At 44.4% G+C, this 14844-nt stretch overlaps 1 protein-coding gene across 2 annotated transcripts in view; it reads left to right on the top strand.

Moving 5' to 3' along the window:
* The window catches only part of FSHR (follicle stimulating hormone receptor), a 202018-nt gene that overhangs the window by 153696 nt on the left and 33478 nt on the right, over nt 1-14844 (top strand). For both annotated transcript variants that reach the window (XM_059719076.1, XM_006258373.4), the window contains exon 9: nt 6167-6352. In XM_059719076.1, the coding sequence (XP_059575059.1) occupies nt 6167-6352 (186 nt within the window). The remainder of the gene's footprint in view (nt 1-6166; nt 6353-14844) is intronic.

The following is a 14844-nucleotide window of genomic DNA, read 5'->3' as shown; positions in this document are numbered from 1 at the left end:
ACACCAGAAGCAGACCACCCCACTATCCTCAGGCCTCCTGCTTTCCTGGGGTCCTTGGCTCGTGGACCTCGTGGGATCGTGAGGTCTTGAGGGACCTGTCATTCAGGAGCTTCGTTCTGGGATCCTTTCCCCCCCGGCACTCCAAAAATTCTCTGCCAGCTACAGTGCTTCAGTGGATGATTCTGGCTGATGGCAACGGTCCCACCGCTAGGTTTCCTAATCCAAATCATAGAGAAACTGCTCTAGCAGGATCTTATCACAGATCTCACTCTTCGAGTTTTCCAGGGGTCTCAGCCATTTAGATGCCAGGTCAGGCAACTGCTGTAACAGGGCTCTCAGTTCTTTTGTTTCCCATGGTTTCTGGGCCCTAAATGCTTGGCAGTACACCTCCAAGTTAATATTGAGCCTATATAGAATTTCCTTTTTGACCTTATCATAGTCCCTAGCTTCTTCCCTGGGCATAGACCCATAGGCTGCCTGAGCCTTCCCAATCAACAAAACCCCAAGGTTCCCTGCCCATCAAGACCTTTCAAGCCCTGTGGCCAGGGCCGCCCATTTGAAGCTCTCCAGGAACACTTTGGGGTCATCATGAATGGTCATCTTCGGAATCCTTAACTCTATGGCATTTCGCTGTTGCTATGCCTGCTGCTGAATCCAGTTCTCCTCCAAGGCCAGCTGCTTTGCAGATTGTTGCTGTTGCTGTTGCTGTTGGAGGACCTGCCCCATTAGGTGTGGTGTTTGCTGAACCGGGTCCACGCCCGCCACAGCTGCCCCCATGGGGACCTCCGTCCTCTCTGCTTCTTCTAGGTCATCGTCAGTATTCCTGGCCAATGCACCAAGTTGTTGGGCCATCACCATGTAAGGGTGAACACCCCAACATCAGGCTGACATTCACCAGCCCCTATAGTGGCTGTGCCCCTATGGCTGAGCTGAAAGGGATTCAATGCCCCTTCTTTTTCCGCCTGCCATGACTTTGATGATATAAAAGATCTTGAAAAAGGGAGGTGGTGACTGCCTGTCTCCTGCCCAACTCAATCAAAGGGGCTGCCCCTCACCCGAAAGGGGCCCGACTCTGGGAGTGTAGAAAGGAACAGCTCGGAGTCAACTTTCTGATTCCTTCTTCTCCTTTATTTATTTATTTTTTTAATATTTTACAGTAAAAAAGAGTCCTAGACCTTTGGCCTTCTTGGCCTCAGGGGTCTTCCCAGTTAGGTGCTCACTCGCCTGGGTTCGTTACCCTGGATTCTTCTCTGATCAACTCTCCCCACCCGGCTCTCTTCCCTAGTACCTTCAAACTGCGCAGCAGGGGCTTAATTACTGGCAAGTGCTGCTCCCATGGCAGGGGATTCCCTCAGACATCATCAGCCAGGCAGACGCAGTCTTCGCGGCTCGGGGTCTTGCCTGCCTCTCTTCAATTATGAAGGTAGCTGAAGGTGAGTCCCTGCTCCTCTTCCCTTGGGCAGGCACCCATCTTTCATCTGGACTCCTCAACCAGAGGTGGAAGAAAGAGAAAAAAACCCACAAAGAACCAAAAGGAACACCACAGCGGGTAGATTCAGGCAGATCTGCCACCTCTGCCGCTCCCAGAGCTATCCCCGGATTCCCCTCCAGTGCCCTGCTTCTTCCACCCTCCGCTTCACTCCTGCGATGATGGTGTCGCCACTTCTTCTGCCTCCACCTGGCAGCTTGCCCCTGCCTCTCCTTCTGTGGCTCCTTGCCCCGGCTCCTGTGGCCCTCCTCTGGGTCCACCCCCGGCCTCCAGATATAGTCCGTGCCACCAATTAGCCCTGACCCACTTCATCTGGTGTGGAGGTAAAGCTGTGCTGGTGCAGGTCAGGTGTTCCTGCCGCAGGGTCGACGTGATTGCGTGGGGTTTTTTGCATTCCTGGCTGGGGATACACCCCTGGTGAGTGCCCTCTGGGCTCTCACAGAAAGCACCACCATAGCTATCCACTCTATAGCTAGCCATTTAAATGCAACTGACTTAACACCTGCGAACCACTCACTGTCAATTTCACAAAAACTAAGATACTTTACCAACCCTCCCCCCCAAACCAATCAGCTGCTCCTCCATAATGTATAATTAGGGGGAAATCCTTGAAGAATGTTGAACATTTCCCCTACTTGGTGGCCACCTTTCCCCAAAACTAAACACAGACAGCAGTATTCAACACCTGAATTTCTGCCTTTGGACATCTCTGAAATTGTGTCTTGTGATTATGGCATCAGGCCCCAAACCAAGCTTCTCATCTACTAAGCTGTTGCCATTCTTATCCTCTTATATGGGTGTGAAACATGGACTATGAGAAACACCTAAAAGCTTTGGAACCTTGCCATCAATTATGTCTTCAGAACATCCTCCATATCAACTGGAACAACAGCAAAGCAAATGCTAAAGTTCTGGCTCAAGCAAACACCACAAGCATTGAAGCCATGTTTATACAGTACTAGCTGCATTGGACAAAGGATGCCTAACAATCAGCTCCCAAACAGGTCCTAGACTCCCAAATTACCAATGGTCACTGCTCTAGAGGTGGGCAGAAGAAGAGATTCAAGGATACCTTGAAGGCCAATCTGAAAGAAATGCGATAGTAACATCAATACCTGGGAGACTCAAACACTGAAATGTCCCCAGTGGCACTGTGATGTACAACAAGGCATCAGTCATTTGGAGCAAATTCATTTCACTGTAAAGGCAGACAGACAAGAGAAACAAAGGGTAAGATCTGAGACCTGACATCACCAGGATCTACTTCTTCCACCTGATGTGTCTGCAGTTGAACACTGAGATGGGCCTTCTAAGTCACCCACAGACTCACCAATGACTACCTTGTATTGGAAGACTGTCATTCTCATATTGAGGGACTGCTGAAGGTTTTCATTTCCATGTTGTTTTCTTCTTTATTTTGGTATTTTAATCTAATAAGGTTTTTCTAATTTTTCACTGATGATTCTGATCTAGAGAACAGAATCTCAAGAAAGTCTGCACTTTGATGACTCGGTGGACTAACTAATTGAGTCACCGGTGTTTTGTCAGGATTGGTTGTCAAGGGAGCATGTAGTTGCATATCATTTACTGTCTCTGAGATATGGATCATTTAAACAAATACATTGTTACTACAGGAAGCAACTGCCTCTAACTTGCTTATGTTTATATGCATTAACAACCACAAAAACTAGAAAGTTCTTTAAAAGATCTTACTTGCATCCACAAAGATGCTTAAGTGTTAAGGATCTCATTTTTAGATACACTATAACATTTTTGTAACTTGTAAAACTAGACAGCATTCTTATTCATATTTAGCTCTTGCTTTCAACTCAGGATAACAACTATCTGGGTTCAATGAACTTTTTCTAGTTAACAAGCCAAATTTTTTTTTCTACCCTTGTTTGAGACTAGGAAGCCTTGTGAAGTTTATAAATTCATAATTATGCTGTGAAAGCTACAGCATCTGGATTTAACTAGAGGTAACCTGTTGATCAGTAAATTATATTTCTAATAGGAATCCTAAATAGAAACTATTCTATGGACTAAGGGATGGATCCAGGGAAAGTTTTACATTTCTAACTGCCACCTAATTATCACTTCAGATACCTAAAATCCAAGCTTCAGAAACCCCAAAGACCTGCCACTTATTCCTGAGAGAGCTGACCAGTTCAGCATCTGGCCTGTACCTAAGCCGCAGCAGGATTCACCACTGTGAGCTTTCCTGACTACTTTGCCTTCAAGACATAGCATACTAGGTTTTCTCAGAGCATTGGATCCTACACAAAATAGTGCAGAAAGAGGAGGTGGCTCTTTTTATTCCAGAGACCAATGGTTAGAGTAGTCACCCAGGATGTGTGAGAGACAGGCCAAATTTCTCTTCTGTTTTAAAGAATTTGAATGTAAATCTTTTTTCCACCCAGCCCAGGTGAATATCCTTACCACTAGGTAACAGGGTATTTTGAAGTTGGGAATAGGAAATCTCTCAAGCACTCCTTCTTCACCAAGGCACTCCCATTTATTAAATGCCCCTGTTTGCTGCCTCTTTGCTAGCTTTCACTGGTCACTAGCTGTGGCAAGTTATCCCCAGAATGTTGCTGAAATGCAGTGTCATGACAGCCTAACCCCTTTATGAGTCTAGCTTTACATTTTCAGCCATGGAAGCAACATAGGCACAGGAATACATGCATACCCACCATTGCCACCAAAAAATTAGGGTCACTCGCACATCTTAGGTAACTACTTGAGCAAAAGTAGTTGTGTGTGCAGTTGTCTGGTGGATTCATGCAGACTGCTGGTTCTGAGATTAAAAGCAGATGTTTCTGTACATGAATTTTTCCAGGTGCATGTACAGCTTTCTTAGAAAACTCAACTCCGAATGTCCATTGTACTCATTGATTGTTTGAAACTATTAGGCAATGCTGAAACCGATATCCTCAGCAGCTGGTAGCCACCATACCTCATTACTTGGATGTCACAGTAAAAGTTGCTCATATATATTGTGTTGTTTAGGTCAAACATAATATTGCCAGAGTGTAAGTAAGGTATTGAGGAAATGGAAACCATCTGTTTTGAGGGATGGAAAAAATTATGCTTCCACATTCAATTAGTCCATCTATTTTATTAGGACAAGTCATTTTGTTTAACTACACATAATAGAGAGTAGAGCAGTTTTGTATCCAACACTGGATAGCAACTTACACTGGAGCACTACAAAGAGATCCTCTGCTATTCTTTGCTGATTGGGGAAGGTTCACTTTCCTTTTCTGCCCCCTTCCCGCTGTGCAGCACAAGTCACAGCTTATTTTTCACATCAGAATATTTTTTCTGTTAAGTGCCAATTTAATTTTCTTTTTAATACATTTGTTATTTCAGCCTCCATTGCTGCCTTTGATAGTCCATTCTGCACAGTTTTCCACATAAATAAATGTCTATAATTTTGTCCCTTTCTTAAGTCTGTGCTCTTTTGCTTTTGAATCTGTTATCCTTTGGAAATATTTTGTTATTTTTCACTCCTAGCAATTTAAGGTTTATCATCTCTATCACCCCTTAATTTTTTTTTTTTTTTTTTTTTGGCAAATATTAAACCTATTTTTTCTGGAAAATGCAAAAACTAATTTTCCTCACAACTGTAACTACTATGTGCACCTACACTGGCCAACTTGTGGCTTTCTCCATTTTTAACTGTTCCTCAGTATTGCTCCTGTTCAGCAGGTATATAACAATACTTCAGGTGGGAATTCACCAGCCCTGCGTACAATGTTCTTCATTGATTATTGCATCTGTTTTGTTATTTCTTAAATTCTGCCTCACCTCGAGCTAGCGATTTTAAAGTGCTAATAACTGTTACCTTTACTTGTACAGCAAATTGTTACTCTTTTCTTTTAAATCAAGATATACTACTTGATAGTTGTCTCTAATGAATATTAGCTCAAGTCTCCTGTGGTATTTATCCAGGTCCTTTTGGACTGTCTTTCTCTTCTTTGGCTTTGACAAACTGTCTATGAAATCTATGAAACTCAGTCAGTTTTGCATCATCTGCAGCTATGCACACTTTGATGTTCGTTCTTTCCTTCATCCATTGATATATAATTGAAACAAGATTGGTCCAAACACCAGTCTGAGTTTCTTTTCTTGCCATTTTCCTCCCTCTGATTTATATCCATTTATTCCTACGTTTCAACTTTGGTTACTAAGGCAATTTTTTATCCAGTTTAGATTTTCACCATCGATAGTCACTTGCTAATGTTATAAGCAGGACTTTTTGTTCTTTCTTTGTTTTCTTTAATACAGAGCCATGTTGCAAATCCTCTTGAAGCCTGGGTAGCCAGTCTATAGTTTCAACCTTTTAACTCTCAGTCACCCTCTCAAGGAAAATTAATCATATTTGTTAAGCATGACTTCTCTGTTCTAAGGCCAGGCCATGACTGACATTTCTTACCTGTCCAAGTCATCTCTCATTTTGTTCCATGTCAGTGATTTTAGACTCTTTCCAATGCAAATGTCAGATTTAAGAAATGAGAGACTACAAACTTATCCCTTGATCCTGTTTTCAATATGTATATTCAGACAGCTTCTTTCTAGTCTCTCAAGACATTCAGAGGAGTCGAAAATGTCTCTAAATCAAGGCGCGTACAGTGAATTTGCTTTGCACTGAGATTATTATATATCTTCTTAAAGGGATATTTCAAGGACAAGAATCAGTTTCCTGCCCAGCCATGGATTAGAAAATATAAAGAAGCTAAGAGCAAGGTCTACATACAATTTAAAAAAGCTCCCTGCCTTGGAGAAGTTTGTTGCATTGATTGAGGCAAATCTCACCTATCCTAGCCATTGCTGTGCATTTGCAAATTGGAAAAGACAAACGTGAGTAATTTCATTTTTCTTAGCCTTTCTTTGTGATGAACTCAATAATGAAGCTTGCTTGTTAACAATACACCAAGGAGATAATGTAGGTATGGGAGATTTTTCCCCCAACAAAGGATCTACAATACAGGTACGTAAGTGAATACATATTATATGAACATATCAGTGGTTCTCACCTTATTTTAGACCCAAGGCACCTTCCATAACTTTGCTGAACTTGGTAGCACGCCCTGCTGGGACCACTGTTCCAACAACATCCCTCATTAGTGTTGTGTCCTGGACAAGTGCTGGAGGTGTCAGGAAGGGGGAATTGCTTGTGGCAAGAGCAAGAGAAGAGGAGTGGGAGGCCAGGCAGTCTTACTTGCCACAGCGTGGGTTCACCCAGGGGCTGGAGGCTTACGCTGTGGACCCGGGACAGATTTCTCTCATCAGCCTTGCTCAGCCTCCTGTTAACCCTCTCACAGGGGCCAGGATCTGCAAGTAGATCCCAGCTGTAACCACTTTAATTTGGCTGTCCCTGTGAAAAGGTTAACAGGGTCTGTTACCCCACAGCAGGGGGGAGGGGGAGCCAGGTTGCCTCTGGCCCAGCTCAGCCCATTTGCTCTGCCAAAGTGAGCCTGGGTGAGCCTGTGCTGAGTGCAGAGACTTCTCTATCTTTTGCAATCATTCCAGCACCCCCCACCACTTGCTGCCTCTGTTCCAGTGCCCTCCACATGATCAGCACCTGCAGCTCATGTCCTCATCACCCAGCTATGGCCAGGAAGAACTGTCCCCCATACCTGTTTCCAGGTGGGAAGGTATTGGATAGACCAGGAAGGACTGTGGAAGGACTCCTACTGCAGCTCCTTCCCAATCCACTCAGCTTGCCCTCTTGGAAACATAGACTTGCGGTAAAGCTTCACCTAAACACAGCGACAGAAATGGCTCTGTGGCACCCCTTAAAGGGTCTCACAGCACCCCACTCCCTGGCTGAGAACCACTGATATATATGAGTATAAGGCAATATGTTTCTTTATTTGTATATATAGGTATATATTTGTATATCTGCTACAGAATCCATATTACATGAATTCTGTAATTCAGTGATTAATTAATTCAGTCCTCACCGGTTGTCATAACATCAGTGGAGTTACACAAATTTACATTAGCTGAGCAACCAGCAGTCATAGGGACCATTCTTCCACTGGGATTTCACTCAAAAGCACTCCTCTCCTTGTTAAGCAAGCCCCTTTTGAAAGCCAAGCTCAATAACTATGAGGCATGCTAGAAATAAGGGCACCCACATACACATACTGAATGCACACTGATGTCGTATGTTTTGTGGGCATGCTTTAACTAGCCACATGTATACATGCACTACATCAGTATACTCTGATCATCCTTGAATTGGATCATCTAGTGCAGGGTGTGTATTCTGTGGAGTCCCAATGAAGTCAACTGTGGGGCATTTTCATGCTCTTAAATCAGCTTTCCTTGGTGTTCTGATTTGTCATCAGTAGGATGCAGTGGGACTCCAGATCTCAAGGGTTCTCACTGAGCTCATTAAGTATTCTTAAAATTTTGCACATTAAGTGGTTTAATCAATTTATAAAACTCCTGACATTATGTAATGTATAAAGAGTAGGTTGTGTTCAGCATCTGTGCAAACTCTTTATACTGATGCGAGCTGTTCTCCTGCTGAACATCCTTGAAGGCATGGGAATTGTTATGTTATACTTGCAGTCTAGGATCCTGTCTTTAAAAGCTGCAGATAGGTAAGGCTTCAACACTTCAAAAAGCCCCTTCAACTAGCCAATAGGTACACCCCAGGGAATCAGGCACAGAAAAATTCAAAATTACGTGCTGAGTCCCAGGGGCTGCATGTGGCAGCATGGAGCCGGCCTGGCCTGGCCCTCTGGCAAACACCTCTGAACCAGACCGGGCTGGATCCATGCCAGCACATGGGGCTTGCAGCACTGCAAGCAGGAGCCACATGCCATCAGGCTAGGCAGGCTCCATGCCTCCACATTCAGTTTCTCGCAGGAATGCTGGAAGTCCCATGTGGAGGCACAGAACTGGCCCAACCCGATAGCTCCTGGACCAAAAGCCATGAGCCATTGGGCCAAGTGGGCTCTGTGACTCCATGTGAGGCTTCCAGCACTCCAGTGGGAAGCCACATATGGAGCCATGGAGTTGCATGCCATTGGGCCAGGCAGACTCCATGCTTCCACATGTGGCACCCCACTAGTGTGCTGGAAGCCCCATGAAGAAGCATAGAGCTAGCTGGCTTGGCTCGATGGTATGCAGCTCCCACCTGCAGTGCTGCAAGCCCCACATGCTGGCATGAAGCACACCTGGTCTGGATTGAAGGTGTGTGCCAGCGGGCCAGCCAGGCCAGCTCCATGCCACCATATGCAGCACCCAGGAGTCACCTGGAAGACATGTGCTGCCAGGAGGCTCTGCATACCACAGCCATGGGTGCCTTAAGGGCCTGCTGCTGCTGCCACTGGCAGCAGGGGTTGTGCACCATGGGGATGGAGGGGCATGTGGCAGGGGGCCCTCCACCTATCCACAAACCACCCCCCAACCCTGCTCCTTCTGCAGGCAAGAGCTCCCCTTCCCACTCACCAGCTGTCCAGTTGTGCACCACCACGCTCAATGCCTCCACATGGAACTCCCAGCTAGAGCACCAGGAGCCCTGCAGAGATGGAGGCCACCCTGGTTAAATTATGAAAAATTATGCAATTATGCAGTCATGCCTTTTATGTGCAAAACTGCACAGGCGCATAATTGCATAATTCCCCACAGTGTAAATAGGGAAGGCAGGAAAAAAGAGTGTGTCTTAATCCCACTTCTTATCAGGGAACCAGGAGCAAGATCCAAAAAAAAAAGCTTATGTGCCTAAACACAGGGCCAAAAAACCAAATCAATGGCTGCTAAACCCTAAGAGTGCATAAAACAAACTCTGTCAAAAAGTATTTGTTTTAAGCTACTGACAGTTCCAGATTCCAGTCAAGGGAGCTGAGCAGATGAATTCTGAAGATTGCTTATCAGACAGGATATTATTTATTTAGGTGAAAAAAAAAGGTTTTGTTTTTAATTAAAGTAGATTTTTATTTAAATAAAATGCATTTTCCTTTGGAAAAATAAACTTGCTTAATTCTTAAAACCTGTGTGAAGGACTGAGTCTATGCAAATAATTTAAATAAAAAATGGTATTATTCAATGTACGTTTGCTGCCAACATTTTGAAGAAAGCCAAACCACTGGAATGATTAAATTCACCACTTAAGCACCTAGAAACAAAACGAAACCAGCTTTTGATGATAGTCTCTTTTGTAATCACAGAGAGACTGTTCTCTTCTTATCAGTATATACAATTAGCTCAGCTTAGTGATTAATTAATTCAAAGATGAGAAAACAATGAGGAGCTTGAAAAGCAGGAGGGCTTGCTTTCCTCTTCCAAACTACATAAATTAGATGTAAAAGGATGAGATTCACTAGCTGTAAAATCTTGAAGGCCATGAAATCTAGAAACAACTAGTTCAGTTCCCTCATTACAGGTAATAAGTTCATTGCGTAATCAACCAAAATTTATTTTTATGTACCAAACATGTATTTCTTTTATCCAAAACATTTAGGGTAGCTTTACTTAACTAGTAAAAAAATCTATTTCAGAATAATGCTTTTGTGTGTTTCATTTGATTTTAATCTCCATCAAAATAAAACTTGGCACAAATACTGAGTAAAACTTTAATTTTCTGATGAAGAATAAATGGATGATTCACCATTTTCTAACTCAATAAAAATAGTAAAAATTAAAAATATAAATTCATGTCTTTAAGTCAATTACTCAAATAAATGTACAGGTGTACAGGATATCATCCTGCTTAGCAAAAAAGGAGAATAAAGTTATATAAAGCATAAAGGTTACAGAGTATAAATTCTGTATTTATCAACATATTTTAATTAGTAATCCTTTCTATAATAAAATGATAAATACTTTAAAACTACATGTCAGGAGTATGTCTGATAGCCTGGATGGAACTGCCTGCTGGCTGCCTGAGTGCCCTCAGCTGGCCACCAGTGCTTGGTTGACTACTGTATGTAAGCAGTCCATTGCAGTACATTGAGGACTTGCATCAACCTAGATAGAGCTTCCCCTCTGTCTAGCCCCAGTGCTCCTGATTCCTAGTCTGTTCCATGATCTTTGGCTTGTTCCTGCCTGAACCTTTTCTCAGCCTGCATCCTCTATCTTATTCCTGTCTGCTCCCTCTGCCTTGGCCCTTCAGCTCTGGCCTCCCTGTTTGTGACCACTGTATCACTATGCCTCCAACCTCCATGTCCTTGATATTCCTGTGACACTGCAAATGCAAAAACAAAATAATTAAAACCAGAGATGGGATTTGATCCATCCTGTTCTTTAACAAAGATGTAACTGGGAAAGATAAGAGCTGCCCTGGACTGGACAGTTTGTAAAATACACACATTTCAAATCAAAAGAGTGGTGACATTGTCTGAATTTGAGCTTTATGGACATTTACAAGAAACTTAGCTAAAACATTAGTCTTCAAATACAATTGATATACCTGATTCCATTTCAAAGCCTATTGCTTAAAGTTGGTCCATGTGCTGTGTGTATTCAGGACAGTACAGTTGTTTTGAAGAGTTATTAATGACTTGTAATGTGTGATCAACCTTATTTTGATGACTTCCTGATCAATGACTGCTCTTGATAAGCGGTAGAGAAATTATTATTCATAGTCATGAGAGTCCTGGTGTTACTTGACTTCGTCATATATTATTACAAGACCCATTATTTTCCCTTTCAAGATTAGATCACAGGATATTTCAGATGTTTTGGAAGGATCAACATTATCTATTTGATATCCTAGATAATGTAGTTTATCTAGGATTGGGTCTAGATAAAGGTTGGGCCTTTTGACCTTTACATGAGAACACTTCAAAGACATTTAGGACAAGATCTTTGGCCCCTTTCCAGATGCTCCACTGGCACAACATTAAGCTAACAGTAATTAAGTGGCCTGGGAACTCTGCTTCATTGGAGAAACTTTTAGATGGGGGAAGCTGCTTTCTGTGTTCCTATGTATCTTCCATCCCAGCACCTGAGAAAGCAATATGCATTCTGATGATCCCCACTTCCCAGAGCAGTTGCTTTGGATGGTGGGCAATTAATACAAGTTATAGTTGCTGTGGATGCTGTTCTAAGTTGTATAGAGCATCTGGTAAAGCACACATCGTCCCCATAAAGCAATACATGTGAAGAGCATTTAAAGCATCTTAAACTCTCCCTGCCCCTACATGATCCTCATGGATATGTACCACATACCTAAGTCCATAGAGTTGGCCCTAAGATCTCACTGCACCAACCCATAAAAGATAGTCAGCCTAGACATGTGATTCCACACTTTATTGGAGCACTTTCTCCACTCCGGGAAGTCCTTATCTGACATTGGTCTATTTGGAAGGCAGGGTAGATATGCATCTTTATAGACTAACTAAATTAGATATATATAGAGAGAGCACAAGCTTTTGTGCACCCAAGTTCACTTAATCAGATGCTGCGAAAGAATGTGCAGAAAGCAGAGTATAAGAAGCAGAGAGAAAATAGAATACAAGGGTGCTTGTACACGTGATAGGGGCTTAGTCCTCACTAAACTAAATGGGTTTATTCTATGCCCCCAAACTTGACAAGGTGAGTTTTAATTTGTTCTGTCACTGTGTAATTGCAGCTCTTAAATTGAATAAATCTCAGTGCACTATTCACAGTAAATTACTGCAGGAGCTGCCTCATATCAATCCAACCTGCTGATCTCTCTGGTGCTGAATTACAGCAGGGGACACCGCCAAACTGCTAATCCCTGCTACAGGCCAGTTGGTGATGTCTAGCTCACAGATCGCTGACATGTACAGCTGACCAAAACTGTTGTGATTTCATTAATTTAATACATTTAATTAAGTATCATTTCACTAATTTCATTACTTTTTAACACGTATTTTTAAACTGCTGTGCTGCTGCATGGGGGAAGGACCTGCCCGTCCTCCCCCCCACCCCGGGAATGAGCCACTGCCTGCACAGACACCCCCACCCACCCAGCATTGCCCTGGCCAGGGTGCCTACTTGGGCCATACTGCCTCTGGCTCCCGAGGGGTAACCCTGATTGCCAGTGGCACTGTTGGCCCATAATCCACCCCTTCTTAATACAAAGAATATAAAACAACTTGGGCACCTTACTTAGGCACCCGGGAGCAGTTTCATTGCCCGGTAAAAAGTAAATTGCGGTTGCCTGGTCCCAGCACTGCAGGTACCAAACAGCCCCGGGAAGTGCCCGCCATCTGCATGGACATCCCTCCTTGTCCAGCATGGCCCTGGCCATGCTGCCCCTGGCTCCCCAGTGGCTATTTCAGCCCACAATCTGGCCCTGATTCTTGCAAGGAATTCATAATTGCTTGGATGCCTAACATAGTTAACTGGGAGTGCTTTCTTTTGCCCTTAACAGCTATGCCAGGCATCGAGGGGTCTTTGCAACAACAGGGAAGGTCATCTGTGGCCCTGTTGGCTGTCTTCTGCTCTCAGCATTTAACACCTCATTGTACTTTAATACCCCCCTACTCCCAAAGTTCACTGGGAATTCTTTGAGAAACACAGAGCAGCAGTTTTGGGTCAAACAACCGAGAAGCATACACACACCGACCCAACCCAGAGGGCATCCAGCCACCCACCCAAGCCATGGATTCCAGGTGACCAAGGAGCTCAGGTCCAGCAAGGAGGCCTGACTATCACCATCCCCCCATTCTCCACTGCCATCCCCCTCACCCCATTCTTGTGCCTCTTTGCTGTACAACCTTCACCCCTACTGGACACGTTATCACAGTGGTGATGGTACCACCACCCACTGTGGGTCTGCTTCCCCTGCCCCTTACCTCCACCACACCCTCCTCAGCCCCCTTCCCTGCCCCATAAGCTGCAACATCTGGAACAGGAGCCAGAGGCAGAAGTGCAGCTGGTGGTAAGTTTTCCATTGCAGGGAGGGTGGAGCTTGGGCATCTGGTAACAGGGGGAAAGCATGAAAGTACAGGTTAGCATACATTGGAACATGTCAGGCTAATTGCCATCTCTCTCTCCCAATTGCCCTTCAGCTGTGCTTCACTTGACAATGGCCGATGCATCCACCCAGACCCCTGCACAAGGATATTTAGCCACACTGAGTGTATAGGTATTTTCAGAGAAGGCTTGGGGAAATCTCCCTTCGAAAAATCTTTTATACGGGGAGGCTAGGAAAGTGAGTTTGGGAGTATGGGGCAAACCCCCACATCTTTTTTCTTTCCCTGCAGAATGATGGTCTGTCACTTTGTCAAGAGGGCTGCCTCAGTTCTTTGGAAGAGGGTTGCCCCTAAACTTCTAGGACTCAGTTTTTTGAGAGGCAGAAGATTTAAAAGAGGACATTTTACATCTTTCATTTTATTTACTGCTTTCCAGTTGTGGGTTAGGGGAGTGGGTATTAGGCAGTGTTTCAGCTTTCACCATTTGTTGTTTTTATTTATTTAAATTTGAATTAAAGGTTTATTTTCCTAACTTTCAGTTTTTTCAATCAATGCACGCAGTGCTTTAGTACTCTGTGTAGCATCAGACTTGTGGTTGGTGGCTGCTGTTTCTGGTGGGGGGTCTCCCTTGAAGGGGGTTCTGGTGTGATTTTGATATGGGGTACTCTCAACTATGAGGGGTGCCCCATGGAGTCCATTACCAGCATGCCCCTAAGATGTACATAGTGGCTTCAGGATTAGATAGATGCCCCCATCCCAGCTCGACCCATTCTGGCCCCAAAATGACCCATGCGAACCCCTCAGTCTGGTGCAAAAATGTTGCAAGACTGGTGGGGAATGTCTATGTCACCTGTGCACACTTTGTCTAGGCATTATGGGATTGTGGCTGCTGTTTCTATTACAGCTTCCTGCAGTTACTTGCAATCTGAACAGTCGGTGCTGGGGTTGTGTTAGGGCATGGGAGGAGATGCTGCCTGAGGGGGAAAGGGGAATGACATTTAGGGGTATGTGAAGCAGGCCCTATTCAATTCAGATTTGGATTTGGCCCGAACCAGGGACAGTGATTCTATTTGTTGATTCAGATCACTGTCCCTGATTCGTTTCAGCCGAATCTGAATCTGAAGATTCGATGCTGATTCGGACATAGACAGAGCTTTAAAAGTTTTTTCTACATACCTCGAGGTACCAGTGCAGCTTGTGAATGCTGCAATGCTGGAGCATCCCACAGGAGTGTTGGGGGGGCCCCTCCACATACTTGACAGCAAACCCAGAAGTGGACCGGAAGTATTTCCAGGCCACTACCAGGTCTGCCAGAAGGCATGCTGCGGGGACCACAGCGATTGGCCACAAGGGGACCCTGGTTGCCCCCCCCCCGACCCAGGAGGCACCACTCACCAAGCCAGAAGGGCACGGGGGAGGGACCCCCCCTCACACTCCCCGGCAGACCCG

This window comes from Alligator mississippiensis, chromosome 1 (genome assembly GCF_030867095.1).
Source record: "Alligator mississippiensis isolate rAllMis1 chromosome 1, rAllMis1, whole genome shotgun sequence".
Lineage (NCBI taxonomy): Eukaryota > Metazoa > Chordata > Crocodylia > Alligatoridae > Alligator > Alligator mississippiensis.
This window is presented reverse-complemented; position numbering and strand designations above follow the sequence as displayed.